This window comes from Penicillium atrosanguineum, assembly GCF_028827265.1.
Source record: "Penicillium atrosanguineum strain IBT 20685 chromosome Unknown utg000008l_segment0_segment0, whole genome shotgun sequence".
Classification (NCBI taxonomy): domain Eukaryota; kingdom Fungi; phylum Ascomycota; class Eurotiomycetes; order Eurotiales; family Aspergillaceae; genus Penicillium; species Penicillium atrosanguineum.
Window position 1 is genome coordinate 1,981,227 of NW_026623140.1, and position 12,565 is coordinate 1,993,791.

At 52.2% G+C, this 12,565-nt stretch overlaps 5 protein-coding genes across 5 annotated transcripts; 2 read left to right on the forward strand and 3 right to left on the reverse strand.

Annotated features, from left to right (window-relative positions):
* Positions 1-407: 407 nt before the first annotated feature.
* On the forward strand, positions 408-5,093 carry N7443_010258 (putative UDP-glucose:glycoprotein glucosyltransferase; the record flags this gene model as incomplete). The annotated part of the gene is made up of 5 exons (XM_056890314.1): positions 408-553; positions 606-959; positions 1,017-1,854; positions 1,904-2,164; positions 2,223-5,093. 5 exons carry the CDS (start codon positions 408-410, stop codon positions 5,091-5,093), a joined length of 4,470 nt encoding a protein of 1,489 aa, XP_056736805.1.
* Positions 5,094-5,223: 130 nt separating this feature from the next.
* N7443_010259 (MYB DNA-binding domain protein) lies at positions 5,224-7,261 on the reverse strand (the record flags this gene model as incomplete). Its single annotated transcript, XM_056890315.1, has 2 exons — positions 5,224-7,145; positions 7,207-7,261. 2 exons carry the CDS (start codon positions 7,259-7,261, stop codon positions 5,224-5,226), a joined length of 1,977 nt encoding a protein of 658 aa, XP_056736806.1.
* Positions 7,262-7,546: 285 nt separating this feature from the next.
* Positions 7,547-8,371, reverse strand: N7443_010260 (exosome non-catalytic core subunit RRP40; the record flags this gene model as incomplete). The annotated part of the gene is made up of 1 exon (XM_056890316.1): positions 7,547-8,371. One exon carries the CDS (start codon positions 8,369-8,371, stop codon positions 7,547-7,549), a length of 825 nt encoding a protein of 274 aa, XP_056736807.1.
* Positions 8,372-8,890: 519 nt separating this feature from the next.
* N7443_010261 (ribosome-associated complex protein SSZ1) lies at positions 8,891-10,690 on the forward strand (the record flags this gene model as incomplete). The annotated part of the gene is made up of 3 exons (XM_056890317.1): positions 8,891-8,986; positions 9,042-9,078; positions 9,129-10,690. 3 exons carry the CDS (start codon positions 8,891-8,893, stop codon positions 10,688-10,690), a joined length of 1,695 nt encoding a protein of 564 aa, XP_056736808.1.
* Positions 10,691-11,516: 826 nt separating this feature from the next.
* N7443_010262 (SUR7/PalI family protein) lies at positions 11,517-12,457 on the reverse strand (the record flags this gene model as incomplete). Its single annotated transcript, XM_056890318.1, has 4 exons — positions 11,517-11,787; positions 11,843-12,025; positions 12,080-12,377; positions 12,445-12,457. The coding sequence occupies 4 exons, from the start codon at positions 12,455-12,457 to the stop codon at positions 11,517-11,519; spliced, it is 765 nt and encodes a 254-aa protein (XP_056736809.1).
* Positions 12,458-12,565: the final 108 nt, after the last annotated feature.

The window sequence follows — 12,565 nt, forward strand, 5'->3', positions numbered from 1 at the left end:
TCATCTTTTTCACGGAGCATTGGCGCACGGACATCTGCATTGTATGGGAGGCAACATGTCTGGCGCCCGGGACTATCAAGTCATTTACGAATCATGTGTTATGATCATCAAAAACAGTCGATACTTTCATTTCAATTGAACAGGATTCATATGAACGAACTTTCCAGTAGTGCATTTCATGTAGTTCCAATACTTTGTATACTGCGTATTCTGCCGCATCGGCCACCGTAGAAGCTGCGATAAGATAAGCAGACAAGTGTCCAGATCCACCTCCGCGTTTGTTTGGCGACCCTCTCTGCAAACTGACTAACTACCCCCCGTCGCTAAGGTTGATTAATCGTGGCAGCACCGCCTCTCGCGGGCTGTCCCCTGTACCTGTATCCATTTTACACCCCCATTGTGCCAGGATGAGGGCCTCAACATCCCGCACCTTCTGGTGCTGGTACACTGCTCTCGGAGCTCTGCTACCAAGCGTGCTGGCAAACCCCAGCCCAGCGGTCAATGTAGCTCTCCGGGCTTCATTCGACTCATCCCCGTACCTTGTCGAACTCCTGTAAGTTGGACCTAGACTTCCGAAGCCGAGCACGGTGCTGACCACTTTCCAGAGAGTCGGCCGCTGAAGAGAACTCGACTGCCTACTTCCCACTACTCGACCGGATCGCCGATGGTGCCTTTGAGGATGCGATCACTGAAGAAGACCTATACAAACGCTTCCTCCGGGTGATCCATGAAGATGGGCACCTGCGTACTGCGGAAAGTCTTTCGTCTTTTAAGCTTTCGCTCGCTGTCCGATCGTCTGCCCCGCGGATCCAGGCTCACTACCAGTTTTACAATACTTCTGTTCAGCAGTCAATGATGGCTGCTCAGGATGCGGCTTGTCCTGTTTGGGTTCACTCTGAGGGGAAACAGTATTGCTCTTCGGCTATGGAGAGAGCGCAGCAGGATATCGAGGGAGAATCGTAAGTGGGAGCTATTGCGAGAACCATAAATTGATGCTGACTGGAATTCTGTCACAGGCACTCTAGGGAACTACCATTCGATCGAGTCCTGGGCGATTTGTCCCTTCCTCCGGCAATTCTCTACGCTGACGTTTCCGCGCCCATGTTCAAAGATTTCCATGAGACGTTGAGTGAAATGGCGAACCAGGGGCAGATTTCCTACCGTTTGCGCTACCGACCGCCTCAGCACTGGACATCCCGCCCTCTGTTTGTGTCTGGATACGGTGTTGAGCTGGCTTTGAAGCGAACGGATTACATTGTCATTGATGACCGTGATGCAGAGCAGCGAGAGGAGACCTCAAAGGATGGCAAGACATCTGGATTGGAAGAGCTGAAGGAGGATGCGCTTGATGACCTGAGACCTCTTTCTTCTTCCGAGGTGTCCAGGCTGGGCATGAATTCTGCGGCCTATGTTATGGACAGCGAGGATCCACTGGGTGCTCTGCTAAAACTGTCTCAGAACTTCCCCAAATATTCCTCCACTGTGGCAGCCCACAACGCTTCCAATGAACTGCGTAATGAAATGCGCATTAACCGGGCGAGAATGATCCCGCCTGGATACAACATCTTGTGGATTAATGGTATGCAGATTGATGCTCGACAGGTTGACGCCTTCTCTCTTCTGGATATTCTGCGTCGAGAGAGATGCCTTATTCAGAAGTTCCGGGACCTAGGAATCTCTGGACAAGAGGCCGTGAAGCTGCTGTCGCACCCGCTTCTCGCAGAAGCTCACTCGGATGAAGATGTGCAACGATATGATTTCCGCGATACTTTGGAGGGCGGCGACGTTATTATCTGGCTGAACAACTTAGAGAAAGATTCCAGATATGTGGACTGGCCTAGTGACCTCGAAGCAGTAAGGATACTACACACGGACTAATCAGAAACATACTAACAGCTCTCAGTTCGTTGCCAATGCATACCCAGGACAATTGCCGCCGGTTAGCCGCGACTTGCACAATGTCATCGTGCCTGTAGATTTGTCTGAACCCGAAGATATGCTTTTGGTGGTCAAGCAGGTCCAGACTTTCATCAAGCGAGGTATTCCCGTCAGATTTGGCTTGGTGCCTATTGCTACGTCTGCCGAGTCGATTGCCCAGTTGAAGGTGGCACACTATCTTCAAGAAACCTATGGGCTCTCAGGTCTCATGCACTACCTAGAGGAGGTGAGTAAATTTCTCGACCGACTTGCATTTTCCGATAGCTGACTCTGGATATTTATAGTCTGCCTCAAAAGTCAAGAAGGGTGGCCCCGAAAAGTCTGTGTTCAACTCTGTAGTAAAAGAGCGACAACCCCGCGACGAAAAGGAGGTTCTCCCTCTCGACGGCTTGTTGAAGAACGAGCACTACAGCACTGTGGCAGCCCACACAGTCGATTACCAGCGCCGTTTGAGTCTGACCGGTGTGACTCCTCATTTCTTGGTCAATGGTATCCCGATCTCCCGTGAGGGTAACTGGATGCAGGAGTTGAGTATGACAATTGGTAGAGATCTGAAGTTGATTCAGCAGGGTATTGTTGAGGGAGTCTTTGAGGAAGATGCTTGGTTGCCGGAATTCTTCTTGGGGCCCGCCTTTGAAAGACGCAACACGTTCCTCATGCCGGAGGACCCGAAGAGCGTGCAGATTGTCGACCTTGCCAGTATCTTTGGACTCGATGTAAACATGGATATGATTCCCCGAGTTGAACCCAAGGAGGGTATTCTGGGTGGTATTCATGTTGTCGTCGTTGGCGATTTCGAATCTTTGGAGGGCTTGAAGCTCCTAACTGACGCCCTCAACTTCCGGAAGGAGAATGGCGAGGTGGAACTTCTTCTGGTGCACAATGGTGCTTTAGACGCCGAGGGAGATACTCCAAACCTGAACAATATTCAAAAGTTGATCACCAAGGGCGATGATGTTGACAGCATTCTGGCAAGTATTGCTCAGGACTTCGAGACAGACGCAGAGCCGCAAAGCTCAGAATCACTTGCTACCCATCGACGACTTGCTGTCAAGCTCGGATTTGAGCCCGGAACAGAGGGCCTTGTTGTCAACGGAAGGGCAGTTGGTCCTATTGCGAAGGAGTTTGGCCTCAGCGTCAACGAAATTTCCCAGCTCGTGGCCTACGAGCGTTCCAAGCGCATTGACCCCGTTGCCAGGGCTTCCCTGAGTCTCGGATTGAACACGAAGCTTTCCAAGCCGCTCGACCTGGCCAAGCTTATCTCACTCGTATCGCTTTCCTCGATCCCAGATGTCCCCGAGGGCATATTTGAATCCACGCCCGACTTCCGATTGGATGTTTCTGATAAATGGAAGACTGAGCACTCAGTCATTACTGTGTCCAACTCTGATGATCCTGCCATCAATGTTGCGGTTGTACTGGATCCTGCGTCTGAGGTGGCTCAGACATGGCTGCCCATTCTCAAGGTCATTTCTGAATTGGCTGGTGTTCAGCTTACGATCTTCTTGAACCCCAAGGAGGAACTTTCAGAGCTTCCTGTCAAGCGGTTCTACCGTTATGTGCTGGAGTCGGAGCCATCCTTTGCCTCGGATGGATCTTTATCTCGTCCTGGAGCGTCATTCACTGGCGTGCCTGTCGAGGCATTGCTCACACTGGGCATGGATGTACCTTCTTCGTGGCTTGTGGCACCAGAGGAATCGGCGTATGACCCGGACAACATCAAGCTGAGCTCGCTCAAGCCGGGAACCAACGTTGATGCTATTTACGCCTTGGAGCATATCTTGATCGAGGGTCACTCTCGGGATGTCACCACCAAGGCTCCCCCACGAGGCGTCCAGCTCATCTTGGGAACAGAAGACAACCCGTACTTTGACGGCACTATCATCATGGCCAACCTGGGCTACTTCCAGTTCAAGGCCCAGCCTGGCCTGTGGCAGATCAACCTGGAGCCCGGCCGTAGTGAGAAACTCTTCAAAATTGACAGCGTCGGTGGCTCAGGATATCGCCCTCAGCCCGGTGACGAAAACAATGAAGTCACACTCATGTCCTTCCAAGGCCGAACGCTCTTCCCACGCCTCTCCCGCAAGCCCGGCTACGAAGACGAAGACGTCCTAGAAACCGGACACAAGTCCGGCTCGACAATGGACTACGTATCAAAGGGCCTCAACTTCGCATCCGGCATCCTCTCCAGCGTCGGAGTAGGCCCCAAGACCGTCAACGATGAACAAGCAGACATCAACATCTTCTCCGTCGCCAGCGGCCACCTCTACGAACGCATGCTCAACATCATGATGGTCTCCGTAATGCGCCACACAAAGCACACCGTCAAATTCTGGTTCATTGAACAGTTCCTCTCCCCCTCCTTCCGCGCCTTCCTCCCCCATCTCGCCGAAGAATACGGATTCTCCTTTGAAATGGTCACCTACAAATGGCCGCACTGGCTCCGCCACCAACGGGAGAAACAGCGCGAGATCTGGGGCTACAAGATTCTCTTCCTGGACGTCCTGTTCCCTCTCTCCCTGGACAAGGTTATCTTCGTCGACGCAGACCAGATCGTCCGCACAGATATGTACGACCTCGTCACACACGACCTTCAAGATGCACCATACGGCTTCACGCCCATGGGCGACTCGCGAACTGAAATGGAAGGCTTCCGTTTCTGGAAACAGGGCTACTGGTCCACCTTCCTCCGCGGCAAACCATATCACATCTCCGCTCTGTACGTCGTTGACCTCAACCGGTTCCGTGCCCTTGCCGCCGGTGACAGACTTCGTGGTCAATACCAAATGCTCTCGGCGGATCCCAATAGTCTTAGCAATTTGGACCAGGACCTGCCAAATCATATGCAGCATCATATCCCTATCCACAGTCTACCGCAGGAGTGGTTGTGGTGCGAGACGTGGTGTTCGGACGAAGATCTCGCGACTGCAAAGACCATTGATCTGTGCAATAATCCGCAGACCAAGGAGCCTAAATTGGCTAGAGCTAGACGACAGGTTCCCGAATGGACAGTATACGATGATGAGATTGCAGCGCTGGCGAAGCGTGTTTCGAGGGAGCAGGTTGAATTCGTGCAGACTGGAGAGGAGGAACGGAAGGTTGAGGTTGATGAGAAGGATGTGGACGAAGATCAAGACCGCAAGGATGAGTTATAGATTATATCTTGTTTGTTATTACTGTTTACGTGTATAAGAAGCGGCCATAGATTGAATCTTGGTATTTGCATTGCATCGTTGTCTATAATCATTGTACAGAAGTCACGTAGGTATTCGCTTGGTTAAAATTTCAAATAGAGTGCTCCTGCTTAATAGTCACTCCGTCGACATGAGTTGCCTTCTTCTTTTTTTTCTTGTCCTTGTGTTTCTTCAAGGTCTCGGGAGATTCAGCAATGGCAATCGCGCCAGCATCTGACTTGCGGTGCTTCTTCTGTTTCTTGTCGGACGTTGGAGCTGCAATGGCAGCCACGAGAGCGTTTGCATCGTGGTGTTTGCGGTGCTTCTTGTGCTTCTTTGTCTTTTTACCGAAACTAGATTCTTTGGCAGCGGTCACGGCGGCTTCAACTTCATTGCGTGCCTGCTCAGCCTCTTGCTTTTCAAGAGCACGCTGACGCTTCTTCTCTTTCCTCTCCTTCTTTCTTTGCTTCCTTTCTCTCCTCTCCTCGTCCTCGGCCTGCTCTTTTGATGGCGATGAAACTTCGGGGAAGACCAGCTCAGGCTCAGGCTGGGGTTCAGCCTCGACTTCGGAATGTCGGCGTTTCTTGGAGGATTTAAGCTTGTTGGCAGCCTTGATCTTTTCCTCCTCATCTTCCATATCGACATCAGGTAGAGGCGAAGAGGTGGTCTTGATCGGGGTGTCGTTTTCTGCCTTGGGCATCATTCCCGTCATGATTTGGTGGTCCACGAATCCGTACTTGAGTTTTGATGCCGGGGTGCTGGTTGCGACTGGGCTTTCGTCGTTGTCGTCCTCCTCGTCCTCGATCACGCGCTCCTTACTGTTGGCACCGCACGATCGTTCCTTCCATCGAGATGTCTTCTCCACGGTTGCTTGAGGATCGAAAACATAGTCTTTGTTGCCTTTGGCACGCTCAGCCTTTACCTTTGAGCAGACCTTGCGCCACTTGTCGGCACATTGTTGACGCGAACGACTGTTGCTGATGGAATCACTGACTGAGCCCCATGGAATTACTTTCTGGTCCATTTCATATATGTCATTACCAGCAGTCGCGGGGCTGATTTCCTTGTGAGCTTCAAAGAAATCTTGCAAAGATTTCATGAAGCCAAGTGTTTCATCGAGATTCCAATTGCCACGGTTCATCTTTTCACGGTGTTGAAGACGATTTTTCCAACGCTGCGTAACATCATCGTCGCTGCGGCCAAGCATTTTGCCAATGAGGGCATACTTCGCGGGATGTTGTTTCATCAATTCAACAAGCTCCTCATCCTGCTCCTTTGTCCACTCGTGCGCTTTCTGGCCGGGAATCTGAAAATGCCTCCGCGCGAAACGATACAGGGATCGGCGGTCACGGTCAGGAAGGACTGCATAGATGTCGGTCCATAACTCATGCTTTGAGGGGGCGTCCGGTGGACCCGGCCATTCAGCACCTTCTCGCTCAGAGTGCTGAATCATTTCATTGAAAGTTGTATGGCCAATGCCATGCATGTTACTCCAAGAGATTTTGAAATGTTCTACTTTCTCAACTTCGTCAGGTGTGAAGAATCCAACTTTCAAATTGTCTTTTCCGCCGGGACGCGACCCTCTGAGTTTCTTCGGCTTTTCCCTATTGTTGAGCTCGACTGTCGAAAGGTTATCGACGTCACTGACAGAGTTGGGCACGGGGGATTTGGTAGCTTCGGCAGATTTGGCGGGTGTCGCTTTCTCAACTCCATTCTGGACAGTGCGGGACGCCTCCGGCGAGGTTTCAGGTTGCGGGCTGGTTATCTGTTCTGGCTCGACCTTCGCGACATTCATTGATACATCGTTGGTTTCACGTTTGGCTTCATGATGCTTCTTCTTCTTTTTCTTCTTGTGCTCGGGATCGGACTCGTGCTTTCGCTTCGAGGGCCGTGACTGATCTTCGTCTCGAGACTGTGCGAGTTCAACATGATTTGAAGGTGCTGGCGGGGACGAACGGTCCTTGTTCTTGGACTTGCGCGACTTTTTCTTCTTCTTTGCGCCGTCCACAAGTTTTGTATTTGGAGACTCCGGCACTGCAAGAGGTCAGTATTGGGATCCAAAGGCATATAATGGTAGATTAAAATGAAAACTTACCAGGCAATTCAGGCCCATCAGGCCCATGAGCCTCGGGGGACACTTGATTTCCCATTGTGTGAGGAACTTGTCGAAACTGAGGAAGAGCGCGCATCCAGAATTTAAGATTGACAGTGAGTATACCCGGCATAATCCCACCGCCCAACTCACCGCCATAACAATATGCGTGGACATAGATCAGTACGAAAAACTAGACTTTGAAAGGAAGTTTTGCAAAGTTTCAGCAGTCTTTATATGCCGCGATATAAGATTAATGTACAAAATGCTCATGGTATACATAAAAAGCAAAGACCCCCAAGACCCATACTCCTTTGACCAGAGCACTGCATAAAGTGTAAAATCATGCCAATTTCATACCACGCAAGATCTTCGTCACTAACTTCTTCTGATCAGCTGCGTCAAGGTTCCTCTCATCTGTACTTTGTAGACATTGGCCAATGGCGACCGTTACTTTGACTGCACTCTCTCCTGCATTGGAGCAATCCACCCAGATCTTTCCATTGCGTCCAACGGCGATCTCAAACCCTCCCAAGCTCTCAAGCTTCTTTCCGAGCTCGGCGAGGACCACAAGACCGTCGACAGTATCAGACTTTTCGGCTGAAGGGGAGCTGGCCCGAAGCAAGCGGGCTGCCATGCCAGTGGAAACATCAAACACCATTCCACCGACAAGGGGCCCTAGACCTCCAGGTTCGGCCTTTCCAGTGGCCGGGTTGACACAGGTTAATTCGACCTCGGCACCGGCGCCAACACCCACAGATAATACTCGCGCGTAGACTAGATCGCCTTGTTTCAACATTGGTCTTGTCTTCTTTGTGGCACCCTCGAAAGACAGTTGACCCAACATCGCGTGCGCAGTGTGCGGGGTCACCATGCAGTGGAAATAGTCGACGCTGGAATGGTGGATCTGTGCAATGACCAGGTCGTTGGTAGTGGGGATGTAGCGGCGGTTGGAGAAAGATTGTAGTGAGACGGTGTTGCGCTTTGCGTCGGTCGCAAGCAAACCGGCTTGTGTAGCTGTCAAAACATGGTTGGAGGATTTAGACGAAGCTGTAGGCTGTGACAAGAGGCGGAGGCCAGGGCCTAGTTTAAGAGGATTGGACTTGGTGGGCGGCAAGTAGTCGCTGGGTACCTCATCGCCCGGGAGCAAAATGAGGGGAGTCGACATGGTGATAGCTGTAGCTCTGATATTGGCTCAAAGCGATACTAATTCAAACCAATTGAGATATGGATCGAGGTGAAGAGAAAAAATGGCGGAGTAAAGAGTTGAGTAGCAAAGCAAAGTGGTTGGCGCAGAAAACGTCCGGTCTATCAGCTTATCGGCACGTGATGCTGCTGCTGACCAGGAATATCTGATCAGATAGGGCCTGCAGGATTGATAGATCAGTCAGTTAGATGAATAGAGAATACCAGAAGTCACCGAATACTATATATGACAAGAACATATCTGTACAGTTTTATTGAAAGAGTGTACGGGGCATTGAAGAAAGAACTTGATACACCGCCACATGCTATCGATAAGCACCAGCCACTTTCCGCCGAAAATCTTCAAATTTTTCGATTGGCTTCCCCCTCCATCGAGACATTCCCCCTTCATCGGTCACCCTCTTAACTTTCCATTCACTACAAGTGACGTGGAATCCTTCTGTCTTTCTTGTGACTTATAATTTCTTCATACACATTCAAAATGGGTGAACCCAACGGTGTTTCCACTGAGGTGGAGCGCTTTGCTATCGGTATCTCCTTTGGCAACTCGTGCAGCTCAATTGCTCGCATTTCCCCTGTACGTGCCACCTTTACATCTTGGACGCGACGCGGGCGCTAATACACCACTATAGGAGGGCAAGGCTGAGGTTATTGCCAACGAGGAGGGAGGTACGTTTTTTGCCGCTCCACACTGAATGAACTCGAATTGACTCTTCTAGACCGTCAAATCCCTTCCGTTCTGTCTTATATCGATGGCGAGGAGTATCACGGTACCCAGGCCAAGGCCCAGCTTGTCCGCAACTCCAAGAACACTGTCGCCTACTTCCGCGACTACCTGGGCAAGGAATTCAAGGACATCGACCCTACTCCTTCCCACCAGTCCGCCCACCCCCAGCAGAACGGCTCGACCGTTGCTTTCACCATCCGCGACACTGCCAGCGAGACCCCTAACACTGTCACCGTCTCTGAGATCACTACCCGTCACCTGCGCCGTCTGAAGCAGTCCGCTACCGACTTCCTGGGTAAGGATGTCAACTCCGCTGTCATCACGGTCCCCACCGACTTCACTGATGCCCAGCGCACCGCTCTCGTTGCTGCCGCTAAGGAGGCCGGCATTGAGGTCCTCCAGCTCATCGCTGAGCCCGTCGCCGCCGTTATGGCTTACGATGGCCGCCCCGAGGCCACCGTCTCCGATAAGCTGGTTGTTGTCGCCGACCTTGGTGGCACCCGTTCCGACGTTGCCGTCGTTGCCTCCCACGGTGGTATGTACACCATCCTCGCCACTGCTCACGACTACGAGCTGGGCGGTGCCTCCCTGGACCAGATCATCATCGACCACTTCGCCAAGGAGTTCATGAAGAAGCACAAGACCGACCCTCGTGAGGACGCCCGCGGCCTCGCCAAGCTCAAGCTCGAGGGCGAGGGTACTCGCAAGGCTCTTTCCCTGAGCCCTAACGCCCAGCTCAGTGTCGAGTCTCTCGCTGACGGTATCGACTACGGTTCCACCATCAACCGCACTCGCTTCGAGATGCTTTCCGGCAAGGTTTTCGCTCAGTTCACTGGTCTGATCGAGCAGGTCGTCAAGAAGGCTGGCCTCGACGTCCTCGATATCGACGAGGTCATCTTCTCTGGCGGTGCCTCCCACACCTCTAAGATCGCCCAGCTTGCTCAGAACATCTTCTCCGAGAAGACCACCATCCTGGCTCCCTCCACCTCCGTCTCGGCCCTCAACCCCTCCGAGCTGTCTGCGCGTGGTGCCGCTTTCCAGGCCTCCCTCGTCCAGGAGTTCGACCACGAGGACATTGAGCAGTCCATCCACCCCATGGTCACTGCCACTCCCCACCTGAGCAAGGCCATCGGTGTTGAGTTCCAGTCCGCCACCGAGACCACCTTCCAGCCCCTGCTCACTGCCGAGACTGCTCTGCCTGCTCGCCGCATCGCGCAGTACACTGCCCCCAAGGACGGCGGTGACATTCTCGTCCGCGTCTGCGAGGGTGCCCGCGAGATCAAGGTCACCAAGCCCGAGGCCAAGGCCAAGCAGGAGAAGCCCGCTGATGACTCCGACTCCGACTTCGATTCCGACGACGAGGAGGATGAGGATATCCGCGAGATCGTCTGGAAGACCGAGAAGCCCGTTGCCGAGCTCGCCGTCAAGGGCGTTAAGGCCGGCGGCAAGGTCGAGGTCATGGTGCACGTCAACCCCGATTTGGGTCTTCAGATCGCCGTCCGCGAAGTCGGTGGCAGCACCGCTGTCCGTGGCGCCATCAACGGCTCTGCTTAAATTCCCTCACCCCCCCCCCCCCCAAAATTGATCTCCCTTATGGTGTGATGATGCATGCATGATTGATAGAGGCTGTTCACTTTTCCCCCGTTCTCATTTTGTCACGTTGGAGTCACACTTTTCTTTATTTGTTCGATTTACATAGACTCCCAATTGGAGGTGGCCAATGAAGAATTATTTTCCAACGATCTCGGTGACCCGTGGTAGAAGTAGCCGTTCAGCCTATTTCATTCCAGGGATTTTGTTTGCGAACTCCCAGGGTTTCTAGATCGCTCCCGAGGTTCGGATTCGAGGGGAATCTACAATCTATCGGTTCATGCCGATTAAAGTGAACTAGGCGTACATTTCATCCTCTAGAACCAGTAAAGATTATATTACAACTATTAAATAAAAGCAGCAGAAAGCACATACAACACCATATTTAAAAACATTGCAGCCATGAAATCGTGAATGATTCATGGATTCAGAGTCGGTAGATGTCGGTCACGACGAGGCGAGCGGTAACAGAGACCGCATGATGCAGCGCCGCTAGCGTCATGGTGGTACAATTAATGATCGTCAGGTAGTTCGTAGCAGCATGGAACGAGCGTGAGAGGTGTAACGAGTAACGTAGAACGAGTGCGCAAGGCTAAAAAGCAGAGCGAGAGAAGACCCCTTAGATGTGAGGAATCTCTCAGGGATATCAGCGCAGCAGAGGGTAATCGTGTACGTGATGACGCGTGACGTTGAAAAGACGAATTGGTTATCAACGTTTGCGGGCGAATTCGGTCCGATAAAACGCTCCAAAGGGAGAGTATTCCTTGCTTTGAGAGCTCAAATGGCTATTTTAAGCGTACTGCTGGGTGCTGGACTCCTGCTGCTCCTTCTTCTGGCTTTTCACGCTGTTCGAGCGAGCAGAGTTGAAGAAGCCACGGCGGCGCTGCTTACGTCCAGTGTACCCGGGGTCTTTGCGGCCGACGGCACCACCAAGGCAGTAGAGCAAGCAGGACAAGAATAGACATGCGCTGGCGGTCCACATGAAAGCGAACGCTTTGACACCGAGCTTAGAAACCTGGCCGTTACTGCTAAAGGCGTGGCGGCCTTGAACGAAGGCAGCGCTATTTTATAGTTAGCTTGTGAAGTTCAAGAGCAACATTTGCGATAAGTACGTACGTCATAAGGCAGGTGGTGATGACCTGGAAGGTCAATGCGAGCCAAGCGAGGAAGCCTGAGATGTAGCTACCAATGCGGGTGCACAGGGCCAGAAGTCCGCTGAAGAGAGAGCACACGGCGAAGAACAGCCCGATGATGATGAATGGGAACATGAACCGGGTCATCAAGTAGTAGTGCTTGGTACTGTGTCATAGATTAGCGCGGGCCCTAGGATTGTGCGAGTCAATTTCCACTTACCCGATGAACTGATGAGGCACATTGACTGTAGTGTTGAAGTTGTTGGCGCGAGGGGGATCGAGCGGGAAGTCGGGGTGCGAGGAACCGCAGTCACTCTTGCCATTCGCTGTGACACTGCACACGTTCCAGAATGTCCATCGCGAGAGAGCTGGAGCTCCGGGGATATTGCTCGTATCGGCCTGCAGGAAGTAGATCTCATTGAGAGGAGTGGAATTGCGAGCGCCACCCAGCAATGTGAGGAAGATCAGTAGGATGGCGCCGGCCATGAAGAACAGGCCGAGGAAGCCCAGCGACACTCCTAAAGAGAGGCCATGTTAGAAGCGGGTCCGATTTCGAGCTTCGAGCTTGGATAGGCATGGACTTACTGCTGAGAGGCATTGTGGTGTGTCTCTTTGTCGGTGAAGGAAAAAAAAGAAAACCCTTTCTGCGGAGCTTTGGAGCTATAAGGTAGCGGTCTGATCGAAGCCCAATAGATCGAGGGTAGAA